The sequence below is a fragment of the Tamandua tetradactyla genome, chromosome 7 (genome assembly GCF_023851605.1).
Source record: "Tamandua tetradactyla isolate mTamTet1 chromosome 7, mTamTet1.pri, whole genome shotgun sequence".
NCBI lineage: Eukaryota > Metazoa > Chordata > Mammalia > Pilosa > Myrmecophagidae > Tamandua > Tamandua tetradactyla.
The window spans coordinates 47,507,337-47,531,299 of record NC_135333.1 but is presented as its reverse complement, the minus strand read 5'-3'; the positions used below and the strand labels follow the sequence as shown (position 1 = coordinate 47,531,299).

The 23,963-nt window shown below is 38.0% G+C and overlaps 1 protein-coding gene across 1 annotated transcript; it reads left to right on the top strand.

Moving 5' to 3' along the window:
• The first annotated feature begins 4,233 nt into the window (after positions 1-4,233).
• Positions 4,234-21,949, top strand: OLAH (oleoyl-ACP hydrolase). Its single transcript, XM_077168197.1, has 7 exons — positions 4,234-4,241; positions 6,846-6,976; positions 15,329-15,467; positions 16,671-16,770; positions 17,470-17,639; positions 21,374-21,456; positions 21,807-21,949. Exons 1-7 carry the CDS (start codon positions 4,234-4,236, stop codon positions 21,947-21,949), a joined length of 774 nt encoding a protein of 257 aa, XP_077024312.1.
• Positions 21,950-23,963: the final 2,014 nt, after the last annotated feature.

The window sequence follows — 23,963 nt, the reverse complement described above, 5'->3', positions numbered from 1 at the left end:
GTTGAAGGCCTTGCCACCGCCCTTCCTTCCAGGGAACCGTGTCAAACCGGGGAGGAAAAAGAGGACGCAGCATCACCTTACTTCACCCTAAACCTCACAACACCTATACAGGTCCATTGAGAATGGTTTCTCCTGCTATGATGGTGGACTTCATGTGTCAACTTAACTATGGCATTGTGTCCAATTGTTTAATTAAGCAAGCACCAGCCTGATTGTTACTGTGAGAATATTTTTGTAAGTGCAGTTTTATTGAGTTATAATCACATACTATATAATCAAAGTATAAAATCAGTGGTTCAAAGAATCATCACATAGTTGTGAATTCATCATCACAATAAATTTTTGAACATTTTCATTACTCCAGAAAAGATAAGAATAAGAACAAAAACAAAAGTAGAAAGGAAAACCCAAAACTTCCCCTACCCCTTAACCCACTAACTCTCTACTATTTATTTATTTTTCATCTTTATTTTCTTACTTGTCTGACCATACACTGGATGAAGGGCATGTCAGCCACAAGGTTTTCACAATCATATGGTCATACCATAAGTGCTATATATAATCATCTTTAAGAATCAAGGTTACTGGACTACAGTCCAACGGTTTCAGGTATTTCCCTCTAGCTACTCCAATACACCATAAATTAAAAAGGGTTATCTATAAAATGCATAAGAATAACCTCCACAATGATCTCTCCACTCTCTTTGAAATTTCTCAACCATTGAAACTTTGTTTCACTTCAGTTTCCCCTTTTGGTCAAGAAGGCTTCCTCAATCTCATGATAAAGATCTTGGCTCATCCCCTGGGGTCATGACCCACATTGCCAGGGAAATTTACACATGGGAGTCATGTCCCATCTAGGGGTGTGGTAGAGTTCACCTGCAGAGTTTGCATAGTAGCAACAAAAAGGGTTCTCTTGGGGTAACTCTTGGGCATAACCATGAATAGGCTTAGCTTCTCCTTTGCAGGAATAAGTTTAATAAGGGCAAGCCCCAAGACTGAGGGCCTGGCCCATAAAACTGGCAGTCCTCAAGGATTGTGAGAATATCAGGACTTCCCCAGGTGGGAAAGTTTAATGTTTCCACCTCTTTCTTCAGTCCCTCAAGTGGACTTTGCAAATGCTTTTTAATCTTCTGCTCAGATTACTCTAGGATGTATCAGGCCATCACACCAACTTGTGCAAACCAACAAGATCTCTTTTGCTATTCAAGGTTCCATGTAATTATAGTGTTTGAGTAAATGACCACTGAAGTTAAATTAGATAGTGTACTAATGAAGACATAAATCTTGAACCAAATATATATTTCTTCCTTTGGTCTCACACACAAATTGAAGTTTTAAAATACAGTCAATAACATCCTTTGCCCTTTTGTCTGATTTAACTTAGTCCAAACCAGATTGGTTTCATTCATGTTTCTAATTGAAGACTGATCTCTTCTTCACCTTTTCAAACAGTTGCTGTATGGAGTAATGCTGACTTTCAGAGCAGTAGATCTCTAGCCCTGATTTTCAGGTATCACACAGATACCCAAAGTTTCAGAAAATGACCAGGTTATAAACAAAGAGCTCAACATCTCACCTCAGAATTTAGAAATAACAGTTGCAACTCATAAATAGACGTGACTGCTGTAAGAGCTTACTGTAGCACAAAAACCAGGAATGAGGCCGCAGGCCTCCAGGAACATTCCGCAAAAAGTTAGAACAGGCTGAGACTAAGGATCCATAGTTTCGGGAAGCAGGTTTTATTTGCTATGGCTATAGGGCTCAGTGAGTAACCTCTGCAAGTCTGAGCCCTGAACAAAAGGCAACCTTAGCTCTTATAGACTCTTTGACATGTTAAAGACAAGGTAAACAATTGGCTGATTTACATTGAGAATGGCCCAGAGCTGAACCATTGAGGGGCCCCCATCCCAGGAATGTCTTCTTTTGCCTACGTGCATTTTCACCAGTTCCTGAAGGTTAGGGGACTGGTTTTCTATACCAGGAAATGTGCCTTATCTCACTTGCCTGCAAGGAGAGAGGGTTTGGGGATTTTCCACAGAGAGCACAGTTGACCTAGAAAGAGGGGAAGGCCTGCCTGCTACATTACAATCTAGGAACCTTTACAATAAGTCTTCCCTTGATAAACCAAGCTCTCAAATTCAATTCTCAGAGCTTGTATTATTCAGCTATAAGAGGAGTAAAGTTATAATTCAAGCAACAACATGGTTGAAACTTTTTGTGCTGAGTGAAATAAGTCAGACACACAAGGACAAATGTTGTAGGCATTACTTTTATGAGATATTTAATAATAGCAAATTCAGATAAAGAAAGTATATTAGAGGTGACCAGGGAATGAAGGCAGAGGGGAGGGGAAGTTTTTGCTTAATGGGTATAGGGTGTTTGTAAATAAAAATTAACTTTAAAATAATAATGTAAAATTCTAAGAAGGATTTTGACCTACTCCACTTAGAAAAGTCTAGGAGAATTTAGCCTAATTTTCATGAAACTTTTTAGCTTTCAATTACAGTCTTCAGTTGAAAACTCTGAAAAAATGTATGATATCCTTGTCTATTTTCTTTGGTAGGGTGTCTATCTTTTTCTACATTTTTACTTAATACCTATGAAGGAACTACTTCTGCAGAAGGTATGTGAATTCTGGCAAGTAATTTGAGTAATTCCCTAGAGGGTTTATAGTGCTCTGGGCCACTGTTACTAAGGAAATTTTCCAAGGGACAAGCTGACTCTCCACCCTCTGACAGTTGCAGACTTCTTTATGAAGCAGGTATAGTTCATAACTGCAGGTCTCTCTCAAGCCTGGAAGCCAGCCTGGTCAAGCACAACTGGCCTTGGAATTGCCACTTCTCAGAGTTCAAGGAGTTTCCAGGGAAGGAAGTAGATAAAAACTTTTCTTTTAAATGACAGATTGATAGTAACTATTTTTCTTCTCTTTACTGAACAGTTGAAGCTTACAAAATTGGAAAGTTGGCTTGCTTGCTGAAGCTTTTCTCAGAATTTCAACTCTCACTTAAGATTTAAAAGAGAACAACATAAATATCCAGAAGACCAAATAGCTGTATTTTATTTACAGAGTTGTCTTATGTGTATATGCCTGAGGTTCTGATAATGGAAGCATTCACCATTATTTTAATTTGAACTGAGATCAGCGACTCCTAGTTTTTGAGTTACATCAGTTATGTGACTTCTAACCATTTATACACTTTCTTTTCTTTTTTGAAACAGGTGTTGAAGCAGTAAATACAGTCAGCATATTTAGAAAGAAATCTTGTCACTTTTCTGTGTGAGCAAGAACAATGGGAGGTTTTACTCTCAAAGAGGTATAGAATTTAGCATTGGCTCAACAGGTAACTGAGACCTGTCATTCTGTGTGGTCTTCTCACAGCAAGGAGAAAACAGATGGAGCCAGGACAGCCAGATTGGTCCCTCCATGTGCAGTCTAATTTGGGGGTCTGTTCTGCCTGCACACCAGCAACTTCAACAACAGAAGCCTAATTTGGAATTCATTATACAAAATGGTTTGACTTGGTGGTGTTTTTGAAATGAAATTTAAAATCATTTTACTGTTCCATTGTAAAATGATTGCTGAAGTACTTCTAAGTATTATAAGAGGTAAAGGCAAAGTTTGGTTTACACAAAAGCAGAAAAAAGGATCAGGTCCTTGACCCTCTAATCCAAAGTTTCCCAGATACGTTCCTTACTTCCTATCATATAGCAGTTAACTTCTAAACTGATACTGAGACTGTGGGAAAAAGATTGAGTTGGGAAGGAACTTTTGAGAATAACAGGATTTGTGTTCTAATTCCTGATTTGTCACTGGATGGCCAATAGACTTTATATCTCTAGATCTCAATTTCTTCAACTATCAAACAAATAATATATTAGGTGACATTGATTTGTGCTTCGTGTTTGCCAAAAGCTCTGATAAATATTTTTGATGTGTTTTATTATTACAACTACCTTGTTGGGAAGATATTATTATTATCCTCATTTTGTCAAGGAGGATACTATTATTATCCTCATTTTGTCAAGGAGGATACTATTATTATCCTCATTTTGTCAAGCACTTAAGCAATTTGCTCAATGCCACATAGTATGGGGTGGAGTCAGAATTGGAACCCAGGTCTATCTGTTTCCATAGTCTATTTCTTAATCATGGGATTGTAGTAGTCAATTAACTGATTTCTCTGATCACTCTCAACTCTAAAGTTTTAGAATTCCATTATTTAACTCAAAATGAAGAGGTAGGAGATAGAGAGGAAGTGAATTCAGATTGAAGGCAGCCTTCTACCTGGAGAATTGACTGTCTCAGATGAGGTCAGTTTAAATTGGTCTTTTTTGATTCTTTTTCTGGTTGATGAAAAGAGATCTTATAGATGGGGAGGCCAATTAGAATACTAGAGTGATAGAGGGTCTAGAAACTTGGGGCTAGGCATGATGGGCCCTGCTTTCCCTGGCTGTACAACCTTGTGAGGTGTTGGCCAAGGGTTTGCTATATAGTTCAGCATTCTGTAGAATTGGTTCTCAGGTCCCCCTGGGTTCTGATGCTGCTTGATATAAGTGAAAGGCAGCTTCTACTGCTCACACTCCCACCCCAATCCTAAAAGAAGATGGTTTTACCTTGAAAACTGATGATCAAAGGTCCAGCATCTAATTTTGTATTCATTCTTTTTCTTTAAGAATATCCCCAACCTGGCAAATTACATAGGTGTCCAGTGAAATCTGTACCCAACCCTATTCTAACACATCCTTTGTTTATTAGAACACAAATAATTTACATAGATTAAGGCAGGGCTCTTAACTTTTTAAACATATAATATTGCTTTGAAGAATGATGTTACATTCAGATAAATTTTCCGCACTCTTGGGTGGCCTGAAAGAAAGTGAGGTTTGATAAAATCACCTATTTGGTTTGTAGTTTTTACAAAATTGTGGTAGCCCTATTGAAGTTTTTTGTGCTCCTTGACTGTAGTGTGCCTTCTTTCAGGAAGATGGTGAATTCCTACGAAATTCTCATTTGGGGTTGATCCATTTTCAATGAGTTTGTTGAAGATGGGATTGGCTAGTGGGAACATTGCTTCCAGGAATGATTTTCTTCAAAAGGAAAAATTAAAATCAGTCATTTTTGCTTGTATCTTTAAGCCAGTAATTATTAACATATTTTGTTAGTTTGCTAGCTGCCAGAATGTGACATACCAGAACTGGAATGACTTTTACAAAAGGGGAATTTAGTAAGTTACATGTTTACAGTTCTAAGGAAGAGAAAGCATCCAAATTTAGGCACAAACAAGAGGTTACCTTCACTCAAGAAAGGCTGATACTGTCTTGAACACTTCTGTCAGCTGGGTAGTCATGTGGCTGGCATCTGCTGGTCCCTTGCTCCTGGGCTCCACTACTTTCAGCTTCTGTCTGTGTGGGGGTTTCTCATTTTACTTACTTCTCCAGGCATGGCTTTCATCTCTTGGCTTCCCTTGGCTCTTTCCAGGTTCTGGCTTGCTTAATATCTCATGGCAATGTCTTCTAGGCCCCAAACATCTCCAAACATCTATGCCTCTGTTCTCCATGTATCTATATCTGCGTCAGCTCTGCTGTGAAGTTTCTGTCATCTCTGAGGCTGCTGTCACTTCCCTAGGCTCTGTCATTTCTGAGGTTTCTCCAAAATGTTCCCTCTTTTAAAGGATTCCAGTAAACTAATCAAGACCCACGTGGAATGGGTAGAATCACTTTTCTATCTAATCAAAACTTAACACCCACACACAAAAATTAACACCTACAATTGGGCAGGTCACATCTCCATGGAATTAATCTAATCAAGAGATTCCAACCATGTGGGAGACCCCTGGGTTCAATTCCTGAACCATGCACCCCCCCAAAAAGATTCCAACCAAAATGATTAAATCAGGACTAAAGAAAGGCTGCCTCTACAAAATGCAATTGTGATTAAAACATGGCTTTTCTAGGGTAAATAATGCTTTCAAACTAACACATGTGTTCCCTAACATCAGGCAAAGACTTTTTCTTAAGAAATTATCTTTTATAGAAAGATTTAATGTGCACAAGCTCTTATAAAGTCTCTCATCTTATAGCTAGCCTCTCAATTACTTCAAAGAATGAAGTTCTCTTTACACAAGACATGGTAATGTGAAAAGATTTTGATCAGTGTTCATTTTAGAGTTTTTAGAGATAAAAAATTAATACTTAAAAAGAAAGAGGCAAAACAGATTTAATTATTCTAGGATTCATGACCTCATATTTGGAAGAATTTGTAAACAAACATTTTAATGATCAATTTTAAATTTTTATAGAAAGTGCTTAAATTATAGAGACTGCAAATACATAAATATAAGAGAATATTTTTTGTTTAAAAGCAAGTATCCTAATATTAGGGGAGTAAGCACCTAAGTGACAGCATTCTGTATAGATTCAAAAAGTGTTATTTATCAAACACTCAGGAGAGAGTGAAAATTTTAGATAACTGAAAAATGGCTCTAATAAGATGAAGACACTGATATTGAAGCTGCCTATGAAGTGTTTGAATAAAACTATTCCCTGAATTGTGATAAATGTGAAAAAGGCAACTTCTAAATTAACAATGGTATAATATATAATTTTAAATGGGCAATGAAATGTATTCACTTAACTATTCCATCTATGTTACTATGTTTATTTATTCAAATTATTTAAAACAAGCAAAAAAAACCTTTTTGAGCCTTTCTTATTGGACAAATTGGCAATTACTTTATATTTGGGTATATGCTTATATTAGTAATAAAGATTTCCATTAAAATACAGTTTGCATAACTTAGGTGATATATGTAATGTTAAATATATTTGAATTTTCTTCCTAGGAATGAGAAGATTGTGAACTGCTTATATCCAAAGACTGATGCAATTTTTAAGCTGATTTGCTTTCCCTGGGTAGGAGGTGGCTCCTTTTATTTTGCCAAATGGGGCCAAGATATTCATAATTCACTGGAAGGTATGATAATTTCATCACCATCAAAGCAGTTTAAAAGTAAGATGATATGCATATATAGTCATTTAAAGCACAGTAAAGATTCCTCTTCTGTTGGGTGATTTTTCTATTTCTAAAGCAATAAATTATGTTACCTTTATTTGGGTATTGTCATTAAAGCTAGAAGAACATTTTAGGAGATGCCATTCTAACCCTTTATTTATTTATTTTTTATTTTATCATGGGTAGACTATATAAAACATAAAACTCCCTGTTTTAATCATTTTAAAAAGTATTTTCATTGACAAAACAGCATACAAACACAAACATTCTTAACATATGAACATTCCATACTTGGTGTACAATCAGTGGCTCATGATATCATCACATAGTTGTATATTCATCACCATGATCATTTCTTAGAACATTTGTATCATTCCAGAAAAAGAAATAAGAAGAAAAAAGAAAAAACAAGTTAAAGTGACTTTAAAAAAAAATTAGTAGTTTTCTGGGTAGGCCATGGTGGCTCAGCAGGCAGAATGCTCGCCTGCCATGCTAGAGGACCTGGGTTTGATTCCCAGTGCCTGCCCATGTAAAAAAAAAATTAGTAGTTTCCTTTATCAGAGATATTTGTTTCTTCATATGGCTTTGAGCTATTTTCTAGTGTCCTTTCCTGTCAACTTGAATGATTCCCTTTTAACATTTCTTTTTAGGATAGGTCTAGTTATAATGAAGTGAAGAACAGTTTTATCAGACCTGCAATTCTTGATTGATGGCACTTTAAATATGCCATATTTTATATCTATACCTGTTCATATTCAACACTTTTAAATATGTTATCCCATGGTCTGATCAACTCCATAGTTTCTGATGAGACATTCAACATTAATCTTATGAGGAACCCTTGCATGTGATTAGCCACTTTGCTTGCAGCTTTCAGAACATTCTCTCTTTGTCATTGTTATTCAACTGTTTGATTATAATATGTTTCAGTGTGGCATCTTTGACTTTATCCTATGTGGAGTCCTTTGAACTTCTTAGATGTGTATGTTCATGTCTTTCATCGTATTTGAGAAGTTTTCAGTCATTATTTCTATAAATATTCATTTGACACTTCCTCTGAATATTGGTACTCTTATGGTGTCTGACTGTCCTGTAGGCTCTATTCACTTTTTTTCCCCATTCTTTTTGTTTCTGCACCTCAAAAAGATAATTTCAATTGTATTATCTTCTGGTTTGTGGACTCTTCCTTCTGATAGCTCCAATTGGCTGTTTTGTCCTGCCAGTGATTTTTAAATTTCAGTTATTGTACTTTTCAGCTCCAGTATTTCAATTTGGTTCTTTTTTTAGTATATATATAATTTCTATCTCTTTATTGAAATTCTCATTTTGTTCATACTTCAATTTCCTGGTTTCCTTTAGTTGTTTTGTTGATGTGCTCTTTTAGCTCTTTGAACATATTTAAGACAGTTGATGTCTGGTAAGTACAGTGTCTGGGCTTTCTCAGTGACAGTTTCTGTTACTTTATTTTGTTCTTTTGAATGGATCATCTCTTCTTGTTTCTTTGTATGTCTTGTGATAGTTGTTGAAGTTTGGATATTTGAATTTTTTTCAATCTACTAAATTTATTTTAACATTTTTCCCCCTATTATTTATTTATTTTCAATCCACATGTTCTACTTGTCTGCCAATAAGGTAGATAAAAGGAGCATCAGATACAAGCTTTTTACAATCTCACAGTTGTGAAAACTATATCATTATACAATCATCTTCAAGAAACATGGCTACTGGAGCACAGCTCTACATTTTCAGGCAGTTCCATCCAGCCTCTCCATTACACCTTAACTAAACAGGTGATATCTATTTAATGCATAAGAATAACCTCCAAGATAATCTCTCAACTCTGTTTGGAATTTCTCAGTCATTGACAGTTTATTTTGTCTCATTTCACTCATACCCCTTTTGGTCAAGAAGGTTTTCTCAATCCCTTGATGCTGAGTCTCAGCTCATTCAAGGATTTCTGTCCCATGTTGCCAGTAAGGTCCACATCCCTGGGACTCACATCCCACATAGAAAGGGGGAGGGCAGTGAGTTTGGTTGTTGTGTTGGCTGGAGAGGCCACATCTTTTGCGTGTGGATATATAGTTCTCTAGGCACTATTTATTGGAGAGACTATTCTATCCAAGGTGAGTTAGCTTGATTGCCTTTTACAAGATCAAGTGGGTCCTGTTTTGTAATCCACTCTGTTAGTCTAAGTCTTTTGATTGGGGAGTTTAATTCATTAACAATTAGTGTTATTACTGTACAGGCAGTACTTTCTTCTACCATTTTGCCTTTTGGATTTTAAATGGCATATCTAATTTTTCTTCTTTTTACCTTTACTGATAGTCTTCATTTCTAAACTTTTCTCCACACCTCTCCTGTCTTTTCCTATCTCTCTCTAGTGCCCCCTTTAGTATTTTTTTTGCAGAGCTGGTCTCTTGGTCACAAGTTCTCTCAGTGATTTTTTGTCTGAAAATGTTTTAATTTCACTTCATTTTTTAAGGACAATTTTGCTGAATATAGAATTCTTGGTTGGCAGTTTTTCTCTTTTAGTAACTTAAACATATCATCCCACTGTCTTCTTGCCTCCATTGTTTCTGCTGAGAAATCTATGCATAGTCTTATTGGGCTTCCCTTGTATGTGATGTGTTGCTTTTCTTATGCTGATTTGAAGATTCTCTCTTTCTCTTTCACATCTGACATTCTAACTAGTAAGTGTCTTGGAGTATGTGTGTTTGGATCTATTCTGTTTGGGTTACACTGAACTTCTTGGATCTGTAATTTTAAGTCTTTCATAAGAGTTGGGAAATTTGCAGTGATGATTTCCTCCATTAGTTTTTCTCCTCCTTTACCCTTTTCTTCTCCTTCTGGGACACCCACAACACATATATTTATGCACTTCATGTTGTCATTCAATTCCCTGCTCATATTTTTCCATTCTTTTCCTTATATTTTCTTTTGCTTGTCAGATTTCAGATGTCCCATCCTCTAGTTCACTAATCCTATCTTCTGCCTCTTGAAATCTGACATTATAGGTTTCCATTGTTTTTTTCATCTCTTCTACTGTGCTTTTCATTCCCATAGGTTCTGTGATTTGTTTTTTCAGACTTTTGATTTCTTCTTTTTGTTCATTCCTTGCCTTCCTTATATCCCCCCTCAATTAATTGATTTGATTTTTGATGATATTTTCTATGTCTGTTTGAACATCCTGAATTAATTGTTTCAACTCCTCTATCTCATTTGAATTGTTGGTCTGTTCTTTTGACTGGGCCATATATTCAATTTTCTTAGTATGATTCGTTATTTTTTGCTGGCATCTAGGCATTTAATTCCTTTAATTAGTTTATTCTGGAGATTGTTTTCACTTTTTTTTTTTAACTAGGATTTTCTTGCTGGATGACTTTGTTGTCTGTCTGTTCTTTGAGATTCAGTTCAGCTTTTTCTAGTCCTCTAAGTTAAACTAGATCAGACTTTTTCAGTTCTTGGTTTTTTTGTTTGTTTGTTTCTTGCCTTGCCTGTTTGGTGCTGTGCTGGATCTCCCTGGAGATGTGATTTAATCAAGAGTGTTTGTTAAGCAGGATTAGATTGAGGCGTGTCTCCACCCACTTGGGTGGGTCTTGATTAGTTTTTGGAGTCCTATAAAAAAGGAAACATTTTTGTGAATGGGAGATTCAGAGAGAGCAGAGCAGAATGATATAGCCACAAGAAGCAGAGTCCACCAGCCAGCGACCTTTGGAGGTGAAGAAGGAAAATGCCTCCTGGGAAGCTTCATGAAGCAGGAAGCCAGGAGAAGAAACTAGAAGTTGATGCTGTGTTCACCATGTGCCCTTCCAGATGAAAGAGGAACCCTGACCGTGTTCACTATGTACCCTTCCAGCTGAGAGAGAAACCCTGACTGTGTTTTCCATGTGCCTTCTCATGGGAGAGAGAGAAACTCTGAACTTTGCCAGCCTTCTTGAACCAAGGCATCTTTCTCTGGATGCCTTTGATTGGACAGTTCTATAGACTCATTTTAATTGGGACATTTTCTCGGCCTTAGAACTGTAAACTAGCAACTTATTAAATTCCTCCTTTAAAAAGCCATTCCATTCCTGGTATATTGCATTCTGGCAGCTAGCAAACTAGAACAGGTGCCTTTTTTCCTCCCCCCCTTAGGAGGGTCTACTTAGGTATTAAAGACCCCAGCCAGATTTTCCCAGACCAATCAGGTCTGCTTTCATGAGGAAAGAGTCACCTGCATCAGTTTTCTCTGAGGGTGAGACCCAGCAGGTTGAAAGGCTTTCCTATGAAGTCTCTGGACTCTGTGTTTTTCCTATCCTGCCCAGTATGTGGTGCTTTTCTGTCTGGGGGGCCCCCAGCATCAGGTTATGCGGTGCCTTTAATTTCAGCAGACTCTCCCTGCTGGGGGTTTGGTCAAGACAGAGGAGAGATTGTAGGCTGGCTTTAATCACTTCAGTTTTCCAGATCCTGGGGTCTGAATTCCTTGAGGTAGTGATTCCACCTGAGCTGGGCCCCCACCCCTCTCCTGGGGAAGGCACAGGCTCCAGGCAAACACTCAAACAAGCTCAATTCTGCCTATGTCTGGGGCAGTTGGAACCTGAGAAGCCTTGCAGCTGTATCCAAAGAGTAGTTAAGCTGTAAAAACACAGCCACAAAAAAAAGAAAAGGAAAAATCCTTTTTAGAGCAGGACCCCCATTCCTTGGGTTTGCCAATCAAGAGCTTAAGTTGGTACGGTGCTCTGTGTATCTCCAGGTCCTATTTCCCTCCTTTCCTTCAGGATCCAGACCTTCTCAGACCCAAAAAAAACCTCTGTTTTTTTTCTTTTTTCTTTTTCTGTCAGCCCTGCCCCCTCTGTGCAGGGCAAAAAACAGTGACCCCTGCTTTGACTTGAGGTTCAGCTTAGCTGGGGGCCTATTTTCACTAGTCGGAATTTGTGAATTAATTCCACAATTGGAGCTTGGTTGCGCTCAGCCCCTACTGCTGGTAGGGTCCCTTTCCTTTCCCCTCTGGGAAGGAGCCTGTGGGGGAGGGACACTGTCTGCTGGGGCTTGGGGGACTCACAGATCTGGGTAGGCTCACAGCTGGTCCAGCTGGTCGAAACTGGAGTACACTGTGTGTCTCGTCACTGACGTGGCCCCAGCAGTTGTTCTGTTCTGTTCCGGCTATATACTAGCTGCTCTGGAGGACGAACTAAATCCTACACCTCACTAAGTCGCCATCTTCTTATCCTTCATTTGAATATTTTTATGTGTTAACTCTAGAAGTTAGACTCTCCCCTTTCCCCCTGAATTTTAACTTCCTTATTCTTGAAGGATGAATTAGTACATTTGAATAGTGATTTTTCCCCCAAATTATTTGCACAAAGACTGTTGTTCCTTAATGTGCATGTTACTGAAATCTCTGTTTCTTTAGTTTGTATTAAGCATATATTATGACAGGGATTTCCTTGAATGCCAGCAGCTAAGAATTACAAAAACAACATAATCTTTCTAGTCTTTGCAAATTGGCTCTATGCTGGAACTCTCCCTCAGTGCTCAGCCAGAATTACACTGGTTCCAAAGAACCACTCACATCAAAAACTTGGGTTCTTCCCAGGTGTTTTCTGGCCATGAGTTATGCTCTGGGCATGCATGTGGCCTAACAGCTTTTTCTATGACCAGAGAGAGTCCTGGGATAGATAATAAGGCAGGAACATCTCAGATCAGGTCTTCAAACTGCTTGGAACACACACATAAACACTACAACTTGTGAATAAGGAGTTCTCTGTCCATGTAGTTCTCTGGGAGCTTGTGCTGATCAAGAGAAAGATGGTCCTGAATGGGGTTTGGGAAGTTACGATAGGTAGCAATATCTAACTGAAGCTTGCATAAGAGCAACCTCCAGAGTAGCCTCTTGACTCGATTTGAACTCTCTCTGCCACTGATACTTTTTTCCCCTGTTTTGGTCAGGGTGCATTTGTTGATCCCATGGTATCAGGGCTGGATTCATCCCTGAGAGTCATCTCCCATGTCACCAGGGAGACTTTCATCCCTGGATGTCATATCCCACCTAGGGCAATGATTTCACTTTCAGAGTTGGGCTTAGAGAGAGTGAGACCACATCTGAGCAACAAAAGAGGTCCTCCAGAAGTAACTCTTAGGCATATCTATAGGTAGACTAAGCTTCTCTGCTACCTACATAAGCTTCACAAGTGTAAGCCTCAAGATCAAGGGCAAGACTTACTGATTTGGATGTACCTATAGTTTGCCACAGTATCAGGGGTTTCCACAGTGGTAAAGTTTAATAGTTCCATTTTTTTCCTCCCATCCTTCAAGGGACCTTGCCAATACTTTTTGATTATCTGCTTAATATACTCTAGGATGTATCCAGGCATTACATTACGCTATACAGGATTAAAGGACCTCTTTCTTATTCTGGGCTCCCTGTTAGTTAGATTATGTGCTACAGAAAATTTTTGTTTTATTCATGATATTTCATTTCCTCATATGTTTTGTAATTTTAGAATTTGAGCTTTGGTTTTCAGTTTCTTCATAGTTTTATTTGTCTGGGAATTTCCTTTACTTTATTGTAAGCTAAACTATGCATCTAATTATAGGTGTGTTTCATTTATCTTTTCAAGGTATTTTGTAGTTGGAAGATACTTTTTGGATATATAATCTGTTTTTTTTTATGCTATTGCTTTTATTTTTCCTAAAAATTTTACCTTTGAAATAATTTCAAATTTACAGGAAAGTTGAAAAATAATACAAAATCCATAAAGAGAACTCCAACATATCATCCAGATACCTAGATCCAGTAACATTACTGTTTTGCCACATATGCTGTATCATTCTACCTGTCTATTCATCTATCTATCTATCAATTTTCTGAACACTTGAGAATAGGTTGTATAAGCATGCTCCTTGAACTAAGAATAGTTCCATGTACATTTCCAAAGAACAAGGATAGTCACTTATGTCACCACCTTAAAAACAGTTGAGTTCAACACCTTTAACATTGATGTAAAGCTTTAAGTCTATATGCCAATTGTTACACATGTCCCAGTAATGTCTTTTGGGGCCTTTTCTCCTCCATTTTAGGTCCAGTCTAGGATCATATTGTATTTAATTGTCATTGTCTCTTTAGTTCTTTTTCAAAACTGTGTAATCGTATATACAACAGAAATTTTCCAGTTCAGTCACTCCCAACCATACATTTCAGTGGGATTAATCTCATTCACAATGTTGGGCCATCCTCACCACCATCCATTAGAAGAACTTTCCCATCACCCTAAACACAAACCTTACACCCATTCTGCAAGTACTCCCCATTTCCCCCCTTCCTGCCCCTGGTAACCTGCTCTTTATTTCCTGTTTCTATGCATTTGCATATTCTAGTTATTCAATATAAATGTAATCATACATTAGCCCTGAAATGCAGAGGGGCCTGCCTTTCCAGAACATCAGCTAGTTCCATTCCCCTATCCCATATTATCAACAGCCTCTCCAACATGAAAAAGTTAGAATGGCCATAGCCACAATATCCCTAAAAAGTGGAAGAAAGATCAAAATTGATGGTAGAGTTATACAGAGAAGGTCAGGCTTAACAAACGAGTATGAGTACTGAATCATTATACTGATATTTTTTCTAGTCTCCAGTACCTTAGAGCAGCTAGAAATAAAAACCTAAAATTGTGGAATTGTAATCCATACCAACTCTGAAATCTGTTCTACAACAAATTGTTTCTATGCACTTTGAAACTTATTGTTTTTATGCATATATGTTATTTAAAGGAAGGAAGAGTATAACAGAGAAGATAGGATTTAATAAATGAGTATGACTGCTGAATCATTATATTGATATTTCTGTTGGTCTCCAATGTCTTGGAGCAGCTAGAAGAAAAAATAAAAATTCGTAGAAATGTAACTCATACCTAACTTTAAAATCTGTTCCATAACTACTTGTTAAAATGTACTTGGGAATGTATTGCTTTTTTGTATATATATTATATTTCACAATAAAAAAGCATGGAGAAAAATTTTAAAAGTTTTACATAAAAATGTAATCATACAATTTTTGTACCTTTGCGTTTACTTGTTTCACTCAATATGATGTCTTCAAGGTTCATTCATGTGGTGACATGTGTCAAGAATGCATTCCTTTTTGTAGCTGAATAATAATCCATTGTATGTATATTCTGCGTATGCTAATTTTTATCAGTAAATTCTAAAATTTTTACCTGTTTGGACTTATCATTTCAAATTGCTCACATCATGTTAAGATAGACCCTTTTATAATATCACAGCAACTTATTCATTGTCTGCATGCCCTCACTTGGGTTTCTCAATCTCTAGCGCATGCCATAAGGCTTGCTGGAAGAGAAAGTGGAAGTGAAGAACCTTTTGTAAGTGACTTCAACTATGTAGTTGATGAAATTGCTTATGCTCTCCTGCCGGTCATCCAGGATAAACCATTTGCGTTTTTTGGCCACAGGTATGCACAATCAGTTTTTAAAATTTGGGGGAGTTTCTTCTATCACAATTCCATGGTTAATTCTTTGTGTCTTGTGAGATACATATTGTTTTATATTGGTTACACTCCTTCATTGCTGCTTAAAGGAGTAATAGATTACCATGGTTATACTGTTCTCAAGAAAGAAGTTAGACTGAGAGAAATAGTGCATTATAAGATACATAAGATAAATAAGTCATTAAATATAAAAATACATAACTTACAGGTGAATAACTTCTCTGCGTATTGTCTACATAATATATACTCGTGGTTCACAAACTTTTTGGACTCAGTATCCTTTTATATTTTTAGAAAGCATGGAGGATCCCAAATAACTTCTGCTTGTGTGTTATATCTGTCAATATTGACCATATTAGAAATTATAACTAAGAAATTTTGAAGATATTTGATTATTAATTTGTCTAAAACTAACAATGATAAACACATTAGATTTAACATAAGCAATATGTTTTTATGAAAAAGACTCCATTTTTCCAAAAAAATACTTAGTAAGGAGAGTGTCATTGTTTCACACTTTCAGAAATATGTTTAATGTCTGATTTATAGAAGACAGCTAGATTCTTATTTCTGCTTCTGCATTTAAGCTGTGGCAATATCAGATGTCACGTTGCTTCTGAAAACTCAAATGAGTTCTTGTGTGAGAATGAAAAAAGGAAAATCACATCTTCCTAGTATTTTATGAAAACGGTTTTGAGTTTGTGGGCCCCTTGCAAGATTCTCAGAAATCCCTAGGAGTTCCTAGATCACACTTTGAGAACTGATGATATATATGATCAAAGACTGAGTTTTAGGTCTTTAAGGGAGAAATGGCAATTTAAATGTATTTCAAGACTCTGTGGAAGTTAGTATTAAATCTTAGCTTGAATTATCTAGGGTGTTCTGACATGCTTTTAATGCTGATATAAATAATTGAAAAATTATTTTGATTATTTTATTAATAATTAAATTATTATTATAAGATAGTGATATAATTATAAAATGAATTAATAATTAAATAAATTAATTTAATATTCAATTAATTTATTTTACAATAAATTATTATTATTACTCAACTACCCCAGTCTTTTCTTTGAATATTTCATGATCATTGATGTGTTTATAATACTTGTTCTTGTTGAATTTGGATGAATTATCATGAGTTTTGATTTTCTTTCTCAAATTTAGTATGGGATCTTATATTGCTTTTATGACTGCACAAAAGCTAAAAGAAAAATATAATCAAGAACCAGTGCATTTCTTTGTGTCAAGTACAACTCCTCCTCATGTAAGTAATGTATTTTTCCTTAGGACAGGGTGGACAAGAGGGAAATGAGAAACATTATCGAGATTTTGTTTGTTTTTTTACTATCTGGTGTATTTGGGTCTAGGTTGGGGACAATGCCAGGGGTACCATTTGCTAATGAAAAGGCACTCTAGTGTCTTTCAATATCATCATCTCTCCATAGCTTTGAAATGCACTTTTGTTTGCAGTCACCTGCCCAGGCGAGGGCACCTACTAGCTAATATGGACCACAGTGCTTTTTCTTTGATTCTGGAAGAGCTGGGAACTTAAACCAACTTTCAGTAGAGTAACTGGATCAAAACCAGAAAAGAACCCTTGAATTCTCAAAAGGGGGCAGTGTTGTCTAATTTTCTACACTACACTGACTTTTTAAACCCAGTGCTACCATTCCAGCTACTTTTCTCCCTACTTCTTTGATCTCCCCCTCCTCATCTGCAGAAAGGTCTTGCCTGAGCTGGGAGTCTAAGCCTAGAATGCCATTTTCATGGCATTTTGACCCAGGAATGCAGAGGACTTACTTCTCTCTGCTCATAAAAAGAAGTAGGTCTCCTCTGAAACCTAGAGGTAAAGAGGTCCACTCCCTGACCTTGATTTAATGACTTTCCCCTTAGATGGACAGCTTTTAGTTTCTGAACCCATGCATTATATGAACTGTCAGTCTTATGTCTTTAATATTTCAAGTCAAAATCCAAGATTATTATTCCAGAATTGAAAGAACTGTCAGAAGAACAACTTGTGCCTCTCCTTATGGAATTTGGAGGCACTCCCAACAGCTTTATTAACAATAAGGAACTTGTACAACAATGTATTCCCAAGATGATGGCAGATGCAAACCTTCCTAATAATTTCCTGTAAGTAACTGAGACAAGTTTGTAAAATATCGCTAGAAGAAATGTAGATTTTCAGTTGAGATTGCTTGTGCCCGAAGACAGCATTCTAGGACTTTACTTTCATTTCCTTTGGGGGTCACCTGTGATATTTGTCATGGAGACTGGGCACCAAAATTGTATCTATAAAAGCTGAAAAGGGGTGGGCCACGGTGGCTCAGTAGGTAAGAATGCTTGCCTGCCAAGCCCGAGGACCTGGGTTCGATTCCCGGTGCCTACCCATGTAAAAAAGAAAAAAAAAAAAAGATGAAAAGCATATTTTTCTTTAAAAATATATAACATGGTTCAACATATTTTTATCACATAATAAATATTATTATGTAGTGCTTATTACTGGAAATTTATACAACTAGCCAGAAAAAGTAGAGCTGATTGAAGCATTTTGAGAAGAGAAACAATAAATGATCCCATTTATCTCTCACACTTCCCTCTATTCACTGTTCATTTGCAATCATCACTGAGGTCACTCACTTTGCCTCTTAACCATCCCATATCCCTCAATATCTCGCCATCTTTATCCCAGCCATCTTAGCCCAAATGTGAATGAATAAATGTCAAATCATTCTCATTTTCTTAGAGGAGTCAGCAGTCCTATTATTGGAAATCTGCTTTCCGAACTTTAACTTGAATTAAGGGTGAGGGTGAAAGGGAGAGAGAGGAGTGGTTTGCTGGGTTTGCTTTTTAGTGTGAATTTTGTCCCAGAACTCCTTTAGTTCCATGGCACGTGTCCTTAGTTTGTCTTGTGGCATGTCTGCATAGATGTTGCATTCTTCTCATAGAAATGAAATCCTAATACTCTGCAAAGCCTTAATCCAGTGATATCCAATAATCTAAACCCACAGGTGGCTCTTCTTGTTCTAACTTCTCCACAGCATTTTTTTTTGTGGGGCCAGAACCATTAAATACTGCTATGCATTTCTTCTAGTTTGCCTGGGCCTTGTCCCTGCAGTGTAAGGTCTTTGAAGTTAGGTGCGTAAGCCTCAGTTTCTTTCATTTTCTCCACAGAGCCCAGGACTGGGCAAGGGGCAACCACAGGCGGTGCTTATTACTAGAAGTTTATACAAATAGCCAGAAAAAGTGGAGCTGATTGAAGCGTTTTGAGAAGAGAAATAAAAATGATCCCATTTATCTCTCATGCTTCCGTAATTCAACTGTCCATTTGCAATCATCACTGAGGTCACTCTTTTGCCTCTTAATTATCCCACGCCCATCAATATCTCCCCATCTGAATTCCAACCATCTTATCCCAACTGTGATTCTCATAAGGCTAAGCCATCTGTGATGCCAGCTTAGCACAGAGCTAAAACTAAAGAAGCACCAGTCTGATGTCCAAAAAAAAAAAAAATTTGAAAACTGATCCCAATCACTATGGAGAGCAAATGAAATAATGTTGGTTTTTAGTAATTAAGCCTTGCACAGTGGTGAAATATGGAGTCTCTAGAGTCCGGACATCAAGACTGAAACCCTCTCCCTATGACTTGCTAGCTTTGAGGTTCTGAGCATGTTTATTTAACAACTTGTTTGTTTTTTCATCCGTCTAAGGAAAGGACAATAGCAGTAAATCCTTCAAGGTGTTTTGGTGAGGAATACATGAGGTCATGGTTAGCAGAGGGTTGGACACTTAAACTACCACTACTATTTTTAAAAACATGGCTATAAACCAAAAAAACTCATTACTAAAGTTTCTCAAAAGAAACCTCTTCCCAAAAAACAATGAATGATAAATCACTGACAGGAATATTCCATTCCTAGAATACAGAAAACCTTCTTCACATTCTCACCCATTCCCCAGCAAATCAAATTTCAATAGCTACCCACAATTCTTATCCTCCTTCCTTCAAATTCTCAAAACTCTCCCCAAGCCATGCTCTCTGGGTTCTTCTCACTTCTTTCCCACAAATTCATCTCTCTCAATATGTTCTTTTCTCTTCACCCTTCTGTAGCTTTCGCTCTTTCCAATATGAATAAAATTAGGCCTATGGCACTTCTTTCAGTCCCCATCTTCCCCATTCCCTGTGCCGAAGGCTCAGCGCGGGAACCTGTGACAGCTGACCATGCCTGAGGCTGTGCCCACTCCCAACTCACACGAGTTGTCCTCAATTCGTGCCTAGACTTGCACTATTCCCTCTTCTCCCTCTGGCATTCTGATTGCACACATTCAGCAGTGCCCCACATCCAAAAGATATTTTGCTTAGTATGAAAGAAGCGTCCGGGCAGGGGTCAGAGTTTAGTGCCCATTCATAGCCACAGCCAATTTGCTACTGCCCACCTTCTCCTCTAAGGAGGCTCCCTCTGATCTCCGACCTTGCTCCCAATCCAGGGAAAAATAACTTGTGAGTCAGTGTGGATTTCCTCTAGGTTTGGGGTGTTGGCTATTCCAGTCTGACACGTCACCCCATATTTGTTCCACAGCCATGCTTTGACATTTTAACTGGTCTCTTCTTACCCACTTGTAAGGAAACTAGCCTTTCCTCCATTGTTCTGTCCAGGTGAGCCAGCCCAGGTCCTAGCTTTTCTAGAGGGGGTTGTTCCTATTTGGAATTTGGTTTATCATTTGCTTTACAAACTCAGCTCTCTGACGCATTTGAGTAACATTGTAGTGTATCTGGATTTCTCACATTGTTGGAATGGGAGTGACAACTCCTTCCAGTGTCCTACATCCTAGACAGAAGCAGAAATCCCTACCTGGTATGAAAATAGCCACTTCTTGGTCCTCTCTAGAACGCTGAACTGTTAGTTTGTTCTTTACACCATATCCAGAGGGATGAAGTCAAGTTTGAACATTTTTCTCTTTTCCTTTTTTTTAATCTAAAGAATTGCTTTTGAAGTCCTTTCAATGGCTTCCTAGTATTCTTAGGAGGAAGAACAAACTCCTGTATGTGGATTAGTCTCGGCTCTTACCTCCCTTTTCTACTTTAATTTGCTCCAATAAGCCCTTCATTATTTGAACAATTACATTAATTTAAGCCCATTTTATTCCCTCTTTTCCTCCAACTTCTATCCCCTTATTTGGTCAGATCTTAGATACAGTTTCATTTCCCCAGGGAAACCTTCCTTGACTTGCCCAGTGTTCTCACATCACTCTGAACTTGGTAGCACTTCCATACCTGTAGTTGTCTGTTTGTCCCACTAATGTCTGTTGTCCACAGCCAGCCTGTGAGCTACAGCAGACAGGGTCTGTGTTTATCAATGTGCCCCCAGTGTCTGGCACCGCACCCAGCACCTAGCTCAATAAGTAGCTTTGTTGCTGTTGTGATTAAACAGAAAATAGATGGAACCAACTCTCAGGGCCTGCTTGCTGGAGCCTACCTTGGTTCTGTACATGGCAGCCCTTGGTTGGATCATGGGGCTCTGGGGCATAACAGAGAGGTAGTTGCTTCTGAGGAAGGGCAGTTGAAAGCACCAGTTGTCACCAAGCTCGTCCTGAACAGACTGGGTGCCAAGAGGCATCCTTCTTCCTCTCATGGCATTCTAGAAGTGACATGGTCTTGAAAAATGGCCTGGACCACAGTGAGTCTCAGGAACTTTCTGAGAGGTACAAGTGCCAGGGGTGAAAAGCACTTGCACCACAGGAAACAGTGAAAGGGAAAGAAATGAAACCCATCACGTTTCATGTCAGTGAAGTTACTGGGTTAACAAGAAGAGATTCTGGGATGTCAATTATGAAAAATTATTAACCAGCTCTTTTCTATTTACAGCTTTGATTCAACATCTGGGTCTGTTCTTTCCTGTGGCCTAACATGTTTTGTTGGATCTACGGATATAGCAAAGGATTTGGAAGGTGAAATTATTTTGATGGGTTTGAGTATTTTATTGAAATATTAGTTTGATGGTTTTCAGCTTGTATAACTAGCTGAAGTAACCAGCAGTTGTTTTGTGAGTACAGACTAGGCCCAGGTTTTATTTAGTAAAAATGGAGGGATGTTAGTCACATGTAAAGTGAGAGAATCATTGTAATTCCACTGTTACTGATAGGTTTTAGAGAAAAAGAAATGTAGGACATAGAACATGAGACTTTGGAAGAAACTTTATCACTGGGTAGCAGCTCTTAGAGAAGTGATATCTAGAGGTAAATCTTCCTGTAGTTGGTAAGCATCATTTATTCTTAAATATAATTTTACTTACTTTTAGCCTGGAAAGATCTAACCAGTGGAAGCTTTGACATTTACGTGCTTCCAGGAAATCACTTTTATGTTATGGAGCCTTCCAATGAGAGCATCCTGAAGAACTTCATCAGGGAGTATTTAGAACTCTCAGAATTTACCATGAATTAGCTATTTCTTCTTTGGGTCTTAATGATGATATGATCTTATTCCTAGTTATTCAGAAGACACTCATTAATTTTATTCAGAGATTGAAAATTATATCTTTTCCATGGCCAGGGAAACTGAAATACATTATATAAATGTATTTTTCCACAGTGCATCTATGCAATTAGGGGCAAAAGATAAAATAAGGAATATGTCAGTAGAACCTTGATCTTTGTATGAGGGTCCCATTTGATTCTTATTTGTGGGACATTTGTCAAAAAGATTCTGCTTGTTAAATTATCCATTTTTCCTTCAATTATTTTAACGGTGAGAATGATTAACAGGGTAAAGTCTTGACATTTGACTATTGCTTCATTAGCACACTATTGCTCAAAGCTTGATCTATTCTTCTGAAATATAGGATAGTTCCATTTCATAAGAAAATGTAATCTGCTGCTTTATTAAAATAAGATAGCCCCAAACAATTACCATAATCAGACCAACAAGTTCTCAGAATGCATACTACCCCAGCTGAGTCTGAGCAGCTACTTCTGTACTGAGTGCCTCTGGCTTTTTGTGCTACTCTGTGAACCCACTACCTGGCATCCAGATGAGCCAGCCCATGGACCTAGAGCCTGGTCTCCTGCTGTGGAGAGGTTATACACAGATGCCACACCCAGCGGGCTGTGCCACTGCCTTCTACGATCGTTTACACTCCACACAGGGAAAAAGCAGAACAGTTGGAAACAAAGAAGAACTAAGAGGGAAAAACAGAGAAAATTAACTGTGTCAAAATCATGGCAGAACGCTAAGTGTGGCACCCACGAATGCCAACTGGAGGGAATGAAAAAGCCCCATGTACCTGGGCTACGAGATCTTCCATTGTCACTTTCCACACTGTGCTTGTCTCTTCCAGGCCTAGTGTGTAATAGGCTCTCCTGGTTCTCTTATTTCCCACACAGCTTTGCAATAAACTCCAAGGCTTAATGTAATCAGTGTCTCTTCCTTATAGCCTCTTCCTAAATTGCTCAACATCATATTCAATTTTTTTTTTTTTTTTTTTTTTTTTTAAAGAAAGACAGAGAAGGAAGGAAGGATGGAAGGAAGGAAGGGAGGAAGAAACGGAAACATTTTCTTATTTTATTATATTTTGTTTGTTTGTTTGTTTTTTACATGGGCTGGGGCCGGGAATCGAACCGGGGTCCTCCGGCATGGCAGGCAAGCACTCTTGCCCGCTGAGCCACCGCGGCCCGCCATATTCAATTTTTAAATGTTGCATTTTAAAGCATTGACAAGCTTATGATCACATAATATGGCACCATGTTTTGTTAACTATTTAAAGATAGTATACAGAGAGTCTAAATACAAAATAATGTAAACTTCATTATAGGAGGAGCTGTGGACTAGAATTCACATAATAAAACTGAGCTAAAAATAGCCTCAAGCAAATTAGACTTGTTTACTGTGTGCTGTGCTTTACACATCAATTTGATACTGTTTCTAGGGCTTCTTCACTGAAAGGTTGGTACAAAAGTAATTCAGATTGATTACTAATTTGCACTTTTTTGGGTCAATGTAGTATACAAATGGGAGTAGCCTGGTGAAGCCTGGTGCAGCCAAGGTCAAGTTTCTGGGGTAGACTTTTACTCCTAACCTGATGGAGATGAAGTTCGAGTGACAATCATTCTGAGTTCCAAAGTCCAGGTTTAGCTATATATGCTGACATCTTCTTTTGTCAGACCTGGGTCTCTACTTCATTGTAGATGACTTCAGACTATCTTTTTGGAAAACTTAGTAAAGGTGGGACTCATCCACACATGCGCATGAGCCCTCAATCATGTGATTCAGCTCTGGGAACCGCACTTTACAGCAGTCCTAGAACCACGCATGTGCACATCCCTAGGCCTCACTTCCCAGCTCTGAGAAATTTTGCCGACCTGTGCAGCCAAGTCACTTCCATGAAGGCATAATGCCACCACATCTCTGCGCATGTGCACAAAGGGCCCCGGCCATAGACCAGCACACACTAGGGTTATAT

What these genes read in the sequence shown, in the direction of transcription:
- OLAH (XM_077168197.1), top strand. An exon ending in CAAGTACAACTCCTCCTCAT is followed by an intron (nt 16,771 to 17,469) that starts GTAAGTAATGTA and finishes TAATATTTCAAG; the next exon opens with TCAAAATCCAAGATTATTAT. An exon ending in AACCTTCCTAATAATTTCCT is followed by an intron (nt 17,640 to 21,373) that starts GTAAGTAACTGA and finishes TTCTATTTACAG; the next exon opens with CTTTGATTCAACATCTGGGT.